General features: G+C 40.1%; 1 protein-coding gene across 1 annotated transcript in view; it reads left to right on the top strand.

Moving 5' to 3' along the window:
- Nucleotides 1–14817, top strand: part of Acsl4 (acyl-CoA synthetase long chain family member 4) — a 67916-nt gene that overhangs the window by 41023 nt on the left and 12076 nt on the right. Inside the window, exons 7-14 of the mRNA XM_031378208.1 lie at nucleotides 1403–1553; nucleotides 1659–1782; nucleotides 3404–3475; nucleotides 4690–4829; nucleotides 5718–5890; nucleotides 10967–11041; nucleotides 12370–12598; nucleotides 14204–14249. Of these exons, the coding sequence (XP_031234068.1) occupies nucleotides 1403–1553; nucleotides 1659–1782; nucleotides 3404–3475; nucleotides 4690–4829; nucleotides 5718–5890; nucleotides 10967–11041; nucleotides 12370–12598; nucleotides 14204–14249 (1010 nt within the window). The remainder of the gene's footprint in view (nucleotides 1–1402; nucleotides 1554–1658; nucleotides 1783–3403; nucleotides 3476–4689; nucleotides 4830–5717; nucleotides 5891–10966; nucleotides 11042–12369; nucleotides 12599–14203; nucleotides 14250–14817) is intronic.

Genomic DNA, 14817 nt, shown 5'->3' with positions numbered 1-14817 from the left:
AGATGGTGCACGGCCATTGACTATGATTTGCCTTGTGCTCTCGCAGATTTGTGGTTTTGCCAGCTGCTAATAATGTGTGACATTTGGAATTCTGGAGACTCTTTCGAGGGTCTATAAATGCTAGGGCCCTGTGAGTTGTTGTTGTTGGGTTTTGGGGTGTTGGTTGGTTGCTGCTGGTTGTGGGTTGTTCAGCAGTTCTGTGCAAAGAAGAAACAACACCAAGAAGAAATTAGATATCCCGATGGGGAAGATCAGACTTGCCCCAAGGACCTCAATGCCCCTAATCATCAGGAAGTAGTCTAGCAATAATGACAGCCCTTTACCCTTTATCCTTTTTTTCTCCCCTATATAGTGTTAGTGGGTTTAAAGGGTGGGAAAAAAAAAGAACTCACAAAGTAGTCAAAACTCTGGCTACAACAGAGTATCACGTTAGCATTCGTATCATAGAAAAGAAGCCCTGAGGCCAAATATTTTGTTCTTTTTACTGTTCTGGGCAGTAAGCATACCTAGTGTTCACACTGGAGAATATACATCTCACTGTACATCCTTTGAAAAGACATCCAGAGCAAATCAGTATCTCTTGGCTTGATGCACAGAAATATAAGAGCCCCATGGAGAATTGCTTTTTATCACCAGGCTGATACTGCGAGATTGGGGCATGCTTCCTGGGAAGTTGGGAGCCACAGACTCTATTACTGCCAGTTCTGATGAGTCACCAAAACATTTGACACAAAATCTTAGAAAATATTTATCAGTCCTCACAAGTTTGATTGACTACTGACACGAATCACTGACATCCATTTGTTTCCCCGATAAACAAAATCCATATATTTTTTGTTACATTTCTTTATCTGAGTAAAGAGTCATTGTCATGTGTCATAATAGATATTACATGTGGAACTATGATACATATTGTAGTAATAGTTTGCCTGAGTAGGTAAATATTATTACGAGGACACATTTTACATGTTTATTAAAAAATAGGCAAAGATGAGAAATGTCTCTGTGTAGCCCTGGCTGTCCCAGCACTCGCTCTGTAGACCAGGCTGGCCTCGAACTCAGAGATCCACATGGCTCTGCTTCCAGAGTTTTGGGGATTGAAGGTATATGCTACCATGCCTGACAGGAACTATTATTTATTGCTAAGGAACCTAAACAGGATGCTTCCCTTTCAAGTTTTCAAAGCCTTAGAAATCCTTCCCACTTCAGTCCATAACACTGAAGAGGCTTAGTTAGGTGGGGCTGAAAATAGGCTGGGTTTAGTTCGAAATCTTTATTTCAATCAGCTGGACTTTGATAAACCAGCCTGGTTTTAAAATTTGTATAATTATGTAAAATGAAAAAAATCTTCTTGTCAAGTTATTCAACGTGGAACTGAAGAAAAACATGTTCTTTTCTTTAGCGAGCATTCCTCCATGTAGACCAACTCCTTCAGACATGGCCATTGTCATGTACACCAGTGGTTCTACTGGCCGCCCCAAGGGAGTGATGATGCATCATAGCAATTTGATTGCTGGAATGACAGGCCAGTGTGAACGTATACCTGGATTAGGGTAAGAGATGCTCCTTCAACTTTATTAGAACTACAGAGTGCATGATGAAATTCTTAGTTTATGATGCCTTTGCAAGAGTGGTTCTCATGTTTTATTTTGTTTTAGACCAAAGGACACATATATTGGCTATTTACCTTTGGCTCATGTGCTGGAACTGACAGCAGAGATATCTTGCTTTACCTACGGCTGTAGGATTGGATATTCTTCACCACTTACACTGTCTGACCAGGTGACGAATTTTGTCTTGGCTCATGATTATCTAGTCATTAAAAAGTTCTCCGTGGCATCCAACATAGCTTTCCATTCGTAATATGGTATTAGCATTGACTTAGGCCCATATTTTAAAAAGTTATTTTGAAGTCACTGCTTTCTTCATTCTGTACTAGATTTTATTTTGGAGAGTTATACTAGAAAGTATATTCATTGAACCTTTGGCATACAGTTCTGGAACAGCTGGTTGTTTTTCTGAATTTATTCTGGACTGTATCACTAGCCATTTGATAAAAATGTAGTTTGTTTGTTTGTTTGTTTACTTATTTATTTGAAGACAGGATCTCTCTGTGTAGCCCCGGCTATCTTGGAGCTCACTCCATAGACCATGAATGGCCTTGAATTCAGAGACCCATCTGCCTCTGCCTCCTGAGGTCTGGGGTAAAAGCGTGTGCCACTACTGTCCTTGACTTCTCGTTTTATATAGCCAAATTTCAGGCCACATTACAGGTTCCCAATACCTATGTGACCAGTTGTTCTCCTGCTGGACAGCACAAATACCAGCTATTTATACCTTTGCAGAAACTTCTGTTGTGTTAGCGGTGCAGCATCTCCAGGGGCAACCCTCAGCTTTACACTGAGCCAGGCTTCTCCTTTTGTCCATAGCAGAAAGCCCAACAACAGGCAGCACTAACTCATAGTTTAAGCACATTTGAAGTTACACAAAGAAAACCCATTTAAGAAAAGGAAAAGAGAAACAGTTGAGTTCTTATGGCTCTCACTACTTCTTGAGCTACTTTGCTTTCCTGCTCACATGATTTCATCTACATTTATTTATTTTTTTTGTAAAATGTTATTTAATGTATACCAGCATGTACACCTGCACACCAGATTTCATTATGAGATGGCTGTGAACCACCATGTGGTTGCTGGGAATTGAACTCAGGACTTTTGGAAGGGCAGCCAGTGCTCTTAACTGCTGAGCCATCTCTTCAGTCCTCATCTAAACTTATAAATCACTTTATAGGAGATTCTTATTTTTGTCTTTTTGAATCTAACAAATGACCTTATCGATCTAAATCCAGAATGTTTTATTCATGCAAGAAATTGTACACATCGATGTGTATATATGTGCATTGCCACTTGGCCACTGGCATGGCCCTTATGATGCCACCTACCAGGACACTGTCAGAATTATTTCTCTGTGATGCCAATTAATGTTTATAGTGATCATTTTGACATATATATTTGCCTATTGATTAATCAAAGTTAAAAAATAACCCTCAGTTTTGTTTTCGTGGTAAGCATGCCTTAATGAGGCTTTGTAAAAATGGACATTTTTTTTGAAAGTGCTGTTCAATATTTGGTGGCACATTATTAATACAAACCTTCAGTTCACTGAAATGTCCAGTTTCCTCCTTACCCTGGTTCAGTTTCTCTGCCATAGGAGACTGAGATGTGCTAGAAGCTAAACCAACAGGGTGAAAACAAAACATGGACTCTTTGAACTTGCAATAGATGGAGTAATAGAAGATTAAATCTCATGTGCACATTCTGTCTTTGTTATCAGTATTGGAATTAGACCTGCCCCATTTTGGCTAACATCTCCCCTGATGACTTTTGTTCTTTCATTAATGCAGTCCAGCAAAATCAAGAAGGGAAGCAAGGGTGATTGTACTGTACTGAAGCCCACACTCATGGCTGCCGTCCCGGTGAGTACTCATACAAACAGCAGAGGGTCACCTGGACAAAGCTCTTGCTGGCATTTCTCATTTTTAAAATGTAATACTTGTAAGTTTATGTGTCCACTTAAGAATAACCTTACTTTGAAATGTTGACATAGACGATCCTTAAAAAGAAAACAAAATCTTAGAAATACTAAAGGTGAAATGGAAGTATTTGCTGGCACTTGAAACTTCAAGATGACACTGACCCTCACAGTACCTAGATTGAGGCCTAGGCCTGATAACTTAAGGTAGAAATGGACTCTACAGATTGTTTTGTTAAGTCTCATTCGAAACAGTTAAGGAAGTCTGACACCATCCTACAGAACTGATGCAGCCTCTCCAAATGTTAACGGGACAGCTTGGTGACAGATCTGAGTCTAAAGGGCAGCACTTCTCACTCAGCACACTGCACAAAGGTTGCATCTGACCTAATTCTCTCCCTGAAGTTCTTCCTAAAGAAATGTATTCATTAATGATTAAAGCACCAGTTAGATCAGAGCCATCCTGGCTGGCCGTGTGACCTCTGGAAAGAAACTCACAGAAACACCTAGACTGTTGAGGTATCTCTCAATCCCTGTGATTGCTGATGGGATTTGGACAATGGGAGACTCTCTTCAAAGACTGATTTTTTTTTTCCTGTTCATGTCCTGCTGGCTTATGAGATCAGCCACTGTCCAGGACTTGCTGGCCAGTCTTTCCCATTGGTTGAACCAGGTCTTTTCCATGGCTGCGCTCCTTGGACATTTGTGCTGAGCCCTTTTAAAATTAAATTTTTATTTTATTTTAGATTGGGTATGTTTATTGGGTACAGTATGCTAATTAATAGTGAACAAGTCAGTAAAATTAGTTGTGTAATGAAGGAAATTAATATATCCATTCTCCCGGAGACTTCTACCTAAGACAGTGGTTCTCAGTGTGGGTTGTGATATCCACAGGTGTCACATATCAGATGTCCTGCATATCAGGTGTTTATAGTATGCTTCATAACAGTAGGAAAATTAGAGTTTTGAAGTAGGAACTGAATAATTTTATAGTTGGGGGAGTCCCCACAACATGAACTGTATTAAAGGGTCCTGTCATTAGGAAGGTTGAGAACCACTGCCCTAAGAGGTTGTATCTCAAGGTATTATCAATTTGAGACTGTCTTTGGTGTTGTTATAATTCTTTTCAGATTATTTAGTATTTTGTTCATCTTGCAGGAAATCATGGATAGAATTTATAAGAATGTTATGAGCAAGGTTCAAGAGATGAATTATATCCAGAAAACTTTATTTAAAATCGGGTATGATTACAAATTAGAGCAAATCAAGAAAGGCTATGATGCTCCTCTTTGTAATCTGTAAGTACGTTTCAGAGGCCCTGGATTTCGAACCTGTATTGTGTACTGTTTGGTATAGTGTGGTGTGGCATCCAAATTTTGATGTTTTCCAGTCTGGCTTTAAACTTTTTAACCCAAGCGACTCCTCCTGCTTCAGCTTTTCAAAGTCTGGCACCATGAACATGTGTCAGTGTGCCTGTGAGGTTTTTTGTGTTTTTAAATCTGAAAGAAGACCAAACAAATGGCAAAGTCATCTACTTTGAATATTATCACCATGATTAAAAACTTCAATTTATTCTTTATCCTATATCCTATTGTTTATACAAGAATGGAAAAACAGTAGACTCTGAATTTGATAATTTAACTAATTTTCATGATGAAGTAAATAAATATTAATTGGGTCTCTTGATAACCTAGAATACAGTTTTGAATACAAACATTAAAGCTTACAAGCCGTATATTACTGTATATACCTCCAGAGAGAGGAAAAAATATTTTTAAGATGTATTCTACATGTAGTTCTCTGTTTTATTGTGTTCATAAAGTTGGGGTGAGCCGATGAGTATAGCAGTTAAAGTGTAGCAATGGGATTTGTCATTAGAAGCTAAATAAGTTGGGCTAGTGCTCCATAGAAAGCTTACATTTTTCCTTTGATGACATTTTCTTTTGTTTAGCATGTGCCCAAGTACGATGTCAACATTTGGGCTTGGGGGGAGGCTTGAATGCCTTTCTGGCATAGTTTGAAGGTATTACTTGCTGTTTTCCCCACCTTGCCATTACCATCACGATTTGGAAATGTCTGTGTTCTGCCACAATTTGGAGAATTTTACCACTGTTTGGTTATAAGTTGGTCAGGTATCAAGAGTAGTATGTGACAGTATGACCATCATTTCCCTCCTTCTTTTCAAGGATTCTATTTAAAAAGGTGAAGGCTTTGCTGGGAGGGAATGTCCGCATGATGCTGTCTGGCGGCGCCCCACTGTCTCCTCAGACACACCGATTCATGAATGTCTGCTTCTGCTGCCCCATTGGGCAGGGCTATGGGCTGACAGAATCGTGCGGTGCTGGAACAGTTACTGAAGGTAAGCGTTGGTCCTGTATTAGTATCATGGGGAAGACCATGGTTATTTTATAACTTTCTTAATTTTTTTGAGATTATAATAGTTACATTATTTCCTTCAAACCATGCCATATGCCTCTCCTTGCTCTCTTTCAAATTCATGTTTTTTAATAGTTATAACACGCATATAGCTATATACATAAAGATTCTCAGTTAGAACCTGCTCATTCTGTGTAGTGTTACTCCTGTGTATGTTTTCAGGGCTGACCATTTTGGTTTTTCGAGACAGGGTATTTTTGGGTAGCTCTCGTTGTGCTGGAACTCTCTCTGTAGACCAGGCTGGCCTCGAACTCAGAAATCCGCCTGTCTCTGCCTCCCAAGTGCTGGGATTAAAGGTGTACACTGCCACCAGGCAGGGCTGACCATTTGGTATTGGATATCCAACTGGTGTGCTTTTTGGGTGGAAGAAGACCTCTGTCCGTCCCAGCATTGCTTTGGTCCTCTGTTGTAGGCTTGAGGCTTCCTTGTCTTTGCCCCATCCAATTTGGCATGCCTGCTATTGTCATTGTTCAGTCATATTGGTGAGATCTTATGGATGTAGCTTCTGACATTACCAGGAAATATGATCACACAGCAGATTCCCTTCTTGATCCTGGGGCTCACATCCCATCCTGTCCCTTGTTGCCTGAATATTAGGTGCAGGAATTGGTTGGTTTGGAATTGTCTCCATTTGGACTGGATTCCACAGTTTTTGATGGGTTGTTGTTTTCTGTGATGGTTTCCAGTTGTGGCAAAGAGAAGTTTCTTTGATGGAGGGTGAGAACTATACTTACCTGTAGGTATTTAGAGTGTGGTTAGGGATTATGCTGGCTTAGTATATTAATGGTTGTGGATTGTCCTCCAAGATCTATGACTTCTAGCCCTGGGTAGTTGGCTAGGCTTCCAGAACTAGGCAGGCATGGGCTCTCTCTTGTTGAGCAGGTCTTCTGTCCAGTTAGAGAGCTATTGCTTATCACCATGCAGGCCAGTGTTGTGCCTGTAGAGTTATCTTGTCATGTTGGTCATTCTTCTGGTTCATAGGCATCATAGCTGGCTAGGACTATTGGTCTCTTCATTCCTTTGGAAGCATGGCAGCTTCTGGTGGCAGGAAAGCTAGTCCTCAGGGGAGAGAGGCATTCAGGCTAGTTCCAGCTCAGTAGCCTCTGGGCCCTGCATCTGAAATGGTGCCTTCAGCAATAGTGACATATCTTATAATTTCATAAGCAAAAAAAAAAAAAAAAAAAAAAAAGAGTTTGTTGTAAGCCTACCCTGTATTAGTTTTATAGACACTTAGTTTTCTACATACAAGTATCAGATGTACCATTCAGTTTTAATCCTCAGAATTCTGTCATGATAGTTTAATTTTCTTTCTTTGATCAATTTTTAAAGTACCATTTTTATTCTTTTAAAATGTCATAATGAATGCAACAGATTTTGGTCCTATCTATACAGCATTACATCTCTCCAACTACCTCTAGAACCCTTCATTCTCTTTCCTTCCATTTTTTAGTATCCTAAATCCAGCTGCCCATATGCACGTGGTATGGAATTGTGTCCTGTGACGTAGGCAACCTGCTGCTGGCCATGTTCCCAAAGAATGATTTTCCATCTCAACAGCTATCAATTACTAATAACTCCTTGGCCAAGGTGGAGTCTTGCGGACCCTTTGGGATTTTCACGGGCATAGTCTTGGGCAGGTTTTGTATAGGAAGCATGGTTGCTGTGAGTCGATATGTACAACAGCCACATTGTGTTCAGAAGTTAGCATTTGACACATATTCCCCATCGTCTGGCTCTTGTATTCTTACCATTCCTCCTCCTGAGCTGTTCCCTGTGGATTAGATGGAAGAAAGTTCTCGACCACTGGTTCTCCACCTTCCTGATGCTGTGGCCCTCATGGTGTGCTGATCCCCCACGTCATGAAGATTATTTTCCTTGCTACTTCATAACTATAAATGTGCCACTGTTATGAGTCATAATGTAAATAGTTTTGGAGATAAGAGGGTTACCAAAGGGCTTGTGACTCAAAGCTTGGTAATTAGTGCTGTAGTAGTTGATTCATCCATAGCTGAGCACTCACACCTACTTATACGAGGCACTCTAAACAGTTATGGTTCTCTATATTAACCATTAATGTTTCTAGCCAAAGTTAAGAGCAACATAAATCTATGGGTGTGCATATCGATAGTTTGGTGATAGCCTGACCTCAATCCTTACTCACTTTGGGCAATTTCACTCTTGGAACAAATATCTCTCTTACAGCCCTCCTTTTTTTGTTTTGTCCAATGTTACCTTCAATTCCTAAAGGCAGAGTGTCTCAGCCTTGGCCCTCTTTACATTCTGAACCACATAATTCTTTGGTTTCACATCTCTTTCATGTACTGAGAGGTATTAATAATCGCACTACTAGTAGTAACTTGCTCACCCACACTGTACAAATGAAACATAGCTCTGAATATTGCCACATAGTCTCCTGAGCACACGCAAATCCTGCCAGGTTGAGAAACACTAGGGTTATAGAGCAATCATTTTTTTTTTTAAAGGTTGTTTTTCTGGTTTGAACTTGTGTAGGCCTTGTGCATGCTGTTCCAGTCTCTGGGTTCATATGTGTATCAGCCCAATTGATACCAACTGGTAAAGGGAAAATATGTTTTCTTCAATGGAGTGTTATACTCAAAGGACCCATCCCAGGAGTAGTTGGTCAACACAGAATAGAGATTTTGTGTTTGTGTGCATGTGTACTTTTTTTGCGGGGGTTTGTCTTACTGTTTGTTTGTTTGTTTTGATTTTCATTTTGGAGTTGGATAGATAGAGAAGTGGAGAGGAGTTGGGAGGGGAAAGAGTTTTATCAAAAATTGCATGAAAAATTTTTTAAGTAAAAATGACATTTTAATCACATGTGTATGCAAGCATGCACACATGAGTGCAGGCATCCACAGAGCCCAGAAGAGTGTGTTGGATCTCTTGTGGCTAGGCTTACAGGTGATGATGATTGGATATAAGCCACCCGAAATCAGTGCTGGGAACTAAAATCTCATCCTCTTCAAGAATAGCTCTTAACCTCTGAGCTGTCTCTGCAGCCTAGGAACTTCTGTGAATCAGATTACTATCACTTCACGCTGTGTCCAAATGTAATACCCCTGTTCCAAACTGTCTACTTTTTGCTAAATTATTTGTTGTGTCAGCGTTATCACATCTTTAAAACCATTCCAGGAATTAATTTTGAAGTCCTCAGACTGTTTCCTGTCTTTAATTTTAATCTGTTCTCCGCGTTCTCTCTCTAGGCCGTCCTTCCCCTCTAGGCCAAAGTTGTCATCCCACTTTATATTTCTTCAGCTGTTCTGAAATGACAGCCCTTTAGTCCCTCCTAGCCCACTCACTGTTTGATGGATGCGTAAAGTCTAAACACGCTCTTACCTAGTTTTTTTTTTTTTTTGGAAGATATCATTGATCTCGTCTGATTGTACACGTCTATCATCTTACCCACTTGTCTTTTCCTCCCTAGGCAAGCTATCTGTCTCTCGACAGAGCTTTTGGGGTTTAACCTCACTGTAATTTCTCTTTTCTTCTTCTGGAATACCCTTTCTGTTGACTAGTCATTGCCTGTCATCTTTGCCCAACTTTTATAAGGATACTTTGTTTTACACGGGTCCTTCTGGTATCCAGAATACTATGGTACTTGTAGGAGTCTCCAGGTAAAGGGCCCAGGGAGTGGGAAAGCAACACAAGTACTCCACACACAGACTGGAGTGTGAGGCTCTAAAGGGAGAGGAACAATCCAAGTCCTTGTGACTGTTAACTGAGGTGAGTAGTGTACCCATGGGGGTAAGATGAATGTCCCCCTATATGTCACTGTAGAGATAACTTCTCTCTCATAATTTTGAGATTGGAATTTAATAATTAACCATCTATTTAATTAATCACATCTTCATAGATGGCTTGTTATGAACCCAGCACTCTAGAAAACATTGCGAGCCACCATGCGAAGGTTGATGTGAGCACAGGAAGATGCCCTGGTCCCTTAGTTTTTAATGCAGTGGGGACAACCTTTCTACATACCTGCAAAGGACATTCTCACTATCATGATGCACAGTGTAGAAGACACAGCTGCAGTGTTCTTATGTTGCATTTCTTGGTTATCTCATCTAACTCCTTTTTGAGAGTATTCAAGGGCCAATTATTGACTTCATAGCTCTCTGGGGTCAGACACCTAGTAATCGTTCCAGTTGAAGCTGTTTTGTAAAGGCTGCAGCCATGTTTTTGTAATATGCTTTCTGTAGGACTGACACCCTTGTCAGCTCATGTCTGTCATCGCTTGTACGTGCAGATGAGGATCTAAGTGTTCTCCATACCGTTTCACGTACATTTTTCCCTGGGTTGTCTGTTGGTAAGGCCATTGAGGGCTGGGTCAGATCATTCTTCATATGTTAGCTGGCAATGTTTAGCATAGTGCTGGATTCATAATGAGCCATCTTATAAAGATGTGATTATTGCCAAGAGTAGTCAAAGATTGCTAAAGAAGGGCTAATGACATGATTATGGTGATGGTGATGATGATGATGATGATAATGATTAATCCGCTGCCTGAGAACAGTGATCGCCCGAGAACAGTGGTTATAGTTCTTGGACATTTTATTTGTGACAAATAGCAGCAAGCACTGTTTTCATCGTCACATTTGCTCTTCACTACGTGCACTTATATGAAGTCGGTGTGTTTATAGGTGAAGAAATAGAGGCCAAAGACAAGTAATTTGATACATGCAGTGAGTGATAGAACAGGAATTCTTTTCATATTCTGTCTCAGCAGAACCCTTGCTTAGATAATGGTAGACCTTGTCCTTCACTTGTAGCAGACTTAAAAAAAATGTAATTATCTAAAATATAGCCCTGAAAACTAAAAACATACTGTGGAAACGGGAGTCAAAATGCTGAAAAAATGAAGAGCTGGCATTCCCCATCGGGCCACTTCTGTCATCTTTTAGACTCCTTATTTCTAGTGACGTGGTGTGCACATCGGAACTACTGTACACTAATGGTTGTGTTACCTTTTCTCCTGTAGTTACTGACTATACTACTGGAAGAGTTGGAGCGCCTCTTATTTGCTGTGAAATTAAACTGAAAGACTGGCAGGAAGGTAAGGGTCTCATGCGGGCTTCTGTGACTCTAGACACATGGAAAACCACCAGGAGCCTAGAGACTGGATTGCCTTGAAGCGAGAAGCTGCCTGCCAGAGGAAGTGGTTCTTTGGTTTTGCCTATTCCTATGATTTCCTTATGCTTAGTGGGGAAAATGACTAGATTTTGGCTACTGTTGTCTTTAATTTAAGAAATACTCAATGGCAAGATGGGGGAAGAAGTTGAAGCTCACCTCTGCTAGTGATGACATTGGGGCTGTGAAGGAGAAACCCTGAACTTTCAGGTGGCGGGGAGACAGTATACACACTTATACAACAAGGTCTTGACGCTAGCCGATTTCCAGTCAATATTCATCTATGTAGTTCTTTTTACAGTAAATATTTACATATATACCTATACAGGCAAGACATTTAGAGAAACTACAACCATAAACACACTGTTGGTAATTCTTTTTATAAAGATCTGAAGTCAGATGTAAACCAACTTTCCTACGATGGATGCGAGAAAGGATAATGAGTATACATTAATTACAGTATGGTGGATTGTTAAAGAAATAATTAAATAGCCTTGCCATGCCAGAAAGAATTGATGATAACTACCAAACTGTAATTGTCTGGCCACTGTTGAAATCTGAAGTTTTCCCCATTTCCCATGGCCTCCCCTTCTCTCTCGCTTAATGCTGTGTCCTTTCTTAGTATTTCTTGTCTGTTGTCTCTGCCCAAAAGTTCCCTGAGCTTTAAATCTGAGAAGTGTTGTTAGCAACACATTGAAGACTTAATTAAAACAGCTTTAAGTACTGCTCTTGTTTGGAGCACTAAGCTTTAATTATGTTTGCTGCGTCAAGGTTTGTGTCATGGGAAGGTTTGGGTAGGAGGTTTGCAATGGTGGCTATTGTAGAGTTTTCCTTGCTGCCCCTCAAATTATTCCCTTATTATACTCACATAACTGATGAAATGTAAACTAAGATTCTCCCATAAACACAGTATAAATTTTAGAATAACAAAGAAACTCTTAAGAATTAATGAAGGGTCATTGAGATGACTCAGTAGCTAAATGAACTTGCTGCCAAGCTCTATGGCCTGAGTTTGTTTCTTGGGACCTACATAGTGGAAGAAAAGATCCAACTGTTGCAAGTTTTTCTCTGGCTTATCTGCACTGTAGCATGTGGTACCGTAACCACATACCGTAACCACCATAGCGCGCGCGCACACACACACACACACACACACACACACACACACGCACAAATAATTGTAAGAAAGAATTTATAAAAGACGATAAATTTTGTCTTAGGATAATAACTAATTTTTTAAAAATATATATATAGGTGGTTATACAGTTCATGATAAGCCAAACCCCAGAGGTGAAATTGTGATTGGTGGCCAGAATATCTCCATGGGATATTTTAAAAATGAAGAGAAAACAGCCGAAGATTATTCTGTGGATGAAAATGGACAAAGGTGGTTTTGCACCGGCGATATTGGAGAATTCCATCCTGATGGATGCTTACAGATTATAGGTCAGTGTGTTCTCTCTTCCATAGTTTCTTTCATTTTGTAGCTTTGGTGAGCCTGAAGAATCACATAGGTCAGGTCATCAGTGGGGTTGATAGATTGATTAGTTCCAGCTCTCTCCAGGCTCCTTTACTTGTGCCCTTGTGCCTGAGCTCCATCTGACAGTGATACAGCAACCTCACAGAGCAGCTGCTAGCGTTAGATGAGTTAAGAAATGAGAGAGGCTCAGAGAAGTACCCGAGTCTTTTGAAATAGTAGCAATAGTAGTAGCAATGTTTGAGGAGGGGAAGGGAAAAGTGGACAGAAAAAAATGAATAACAGTTTCAGCAATGAATAAACCAAAAATAATTCAGGAAAGACCTCTATTGCTTAACTCCACAGGACTCTGTAGAACTATTTGTGGTGACATGCATACATGATTTTAGGCCTGCCTTCCTCCTAATTTTTCAGTAACCATTATGCACCCATGTTTTTCCTGGTACCCCCTTCTATGGCTCTGTCTGTACGAGCTAGATCATTTCAATCTTCAGCACCAGTCTATTTTAAAAATGAGTGTTGCTTTGGCTTTTTTTTTTTTTTTAAACTGGACTTACGGAAGTAGACGTTTACATTCCAAACACAACTCCAAAAGTGACTCCAAAAGAAATCCTGTGTTCACTTTAAATAGGCAAAGGGTTAAACATCAACTAGCTGTAAGGGCTACTCTCCAGGGTCTATCCTGTCTTCTAGTGATATAGTCACTCGGTCATAGTTCTAGTGACACATTTCGTCTGTGGCTCTACTTCACAGCATCTGAATAGAATATATAATCAGTGATTTCCTGGGAAGTTTTGTCTTCATCTTTACCATTGATCTGCTGGTTCATTAAAAAATTGATCAACTTTTTTTTTTCCTAGACAATCATATTCATAATTTTATCTATCCCCATCTGTTGTGGAGCAAACCTAGGGCTTTATATATACTAGAGGAGTACTATGCATCTACATCCTAAGGCCGTCTCTATTATCTACCTGTACAGCTTGATTTTGAGATGTGGTTGTATTAGATAACAGAATCTAGCTATAATCTTATGCAGCACAGCCTGGCCTTGAACTCACAAGCTTTCCACTTCAGACTCCTACGAATAGGAATCCTATCCATGTGCCACCACATCTGGCTTCTCTTCAGTTTGCATGTGTGTTTGGTGTTCGTACTTGGTGTGTGTCTGTGCACATAGATGTGTGGGTAAACCTGGAGGACTGAGGTTGAAGTGCTGGGTGTCTTTTTTAAAATCATTTTTCTGGCTTCTTTTGAGACACTATCTCACTGAACCTGGAACTCATCAATTTGTCTGGGCTTCCTGGCCAATGAACTTCAGGAATCTACCTGTTTCTGCCCTTCTCCCAGCACTGAGTTTAAACACACACACCACTGCCCAGCTTTTATGTGAGTGCTGGAGATCTGAACTCAGGTCATCGTTCAGCACTTCATAGACTATCTCTGCATTCCCTCCATGTATATTAGAGGATTATTTTTATTATCCCAATGCCATGTATGTAACCTCACATTTGTGCATTCTGGAAAAAAACTAAACAATTGTGATCCAAATGTATAAATATTATCAACACATGTGTACATATACAATGCACGTGCACATTGTTGCTGCAGGTTTAAAATGGAACAGGAAACCATTCGAGTTAGCAGAATGTCAGAGGTCTTTTGTTGAAAAGCATCTAGCACAGTCTCTAAGAAAACGTATCTTTTCATCCATGAGTACAATGAGTTTTGATCATAACCCTCCTCCCTCGTCCTCCTACTCCTCTGACTTCTTACTATTGCTGTTGGTAGGCAACACATCATTCATACAAAGGATTTTAAGCTGCCTAATAATTACTCAAGATGAGCCATCCTATGGCAGTACTTTCTTAAAGCACTGTAACTTGACAAAGAAAATGTCAAATAGGGAATGTGGGACTTGGCATTTGTTCAGTGTGCTTTATATGGAATAGACTATGACATGCTTCTGTGGGGTAGGCACCATTATCACTGATGTGAATGAGGTGGAAAGCGGTTAGCTGAAAAGCTTCCCAGCCTATACCAGATGATGCTCCCATTTCTAATCTAATGCTCCAAACTTCTGTCCTCTCCCTTAATGTCACTGAAGTTCTGAGTATGATAAGATCACTGTAATATTCAGGAGTACAATACGATATTACAGCTGTGTATAACCTTGAGCTAATATACATTCTCTCTTCAAAGAAAAAAGACAAAATGAAAGTCAA

Source organism: Mastomys coucha, chromosome X, assembly GCF_008632895.1.
Source record: "Mastomys coucha isolate ucsf_1 chromosome X, UCSF_Mcou_1, whole genome shotgun sequence".
NCBI lineage: Eukaryota > Metazoa > Chordata > Mammalia > Rodentia > Muridae > Mastomys > Mastomys coucha.
Note: the sequence above shows the minus strand (reverse complement) of the source record. Positions and strands in the feature narration are given on the sequence as shown.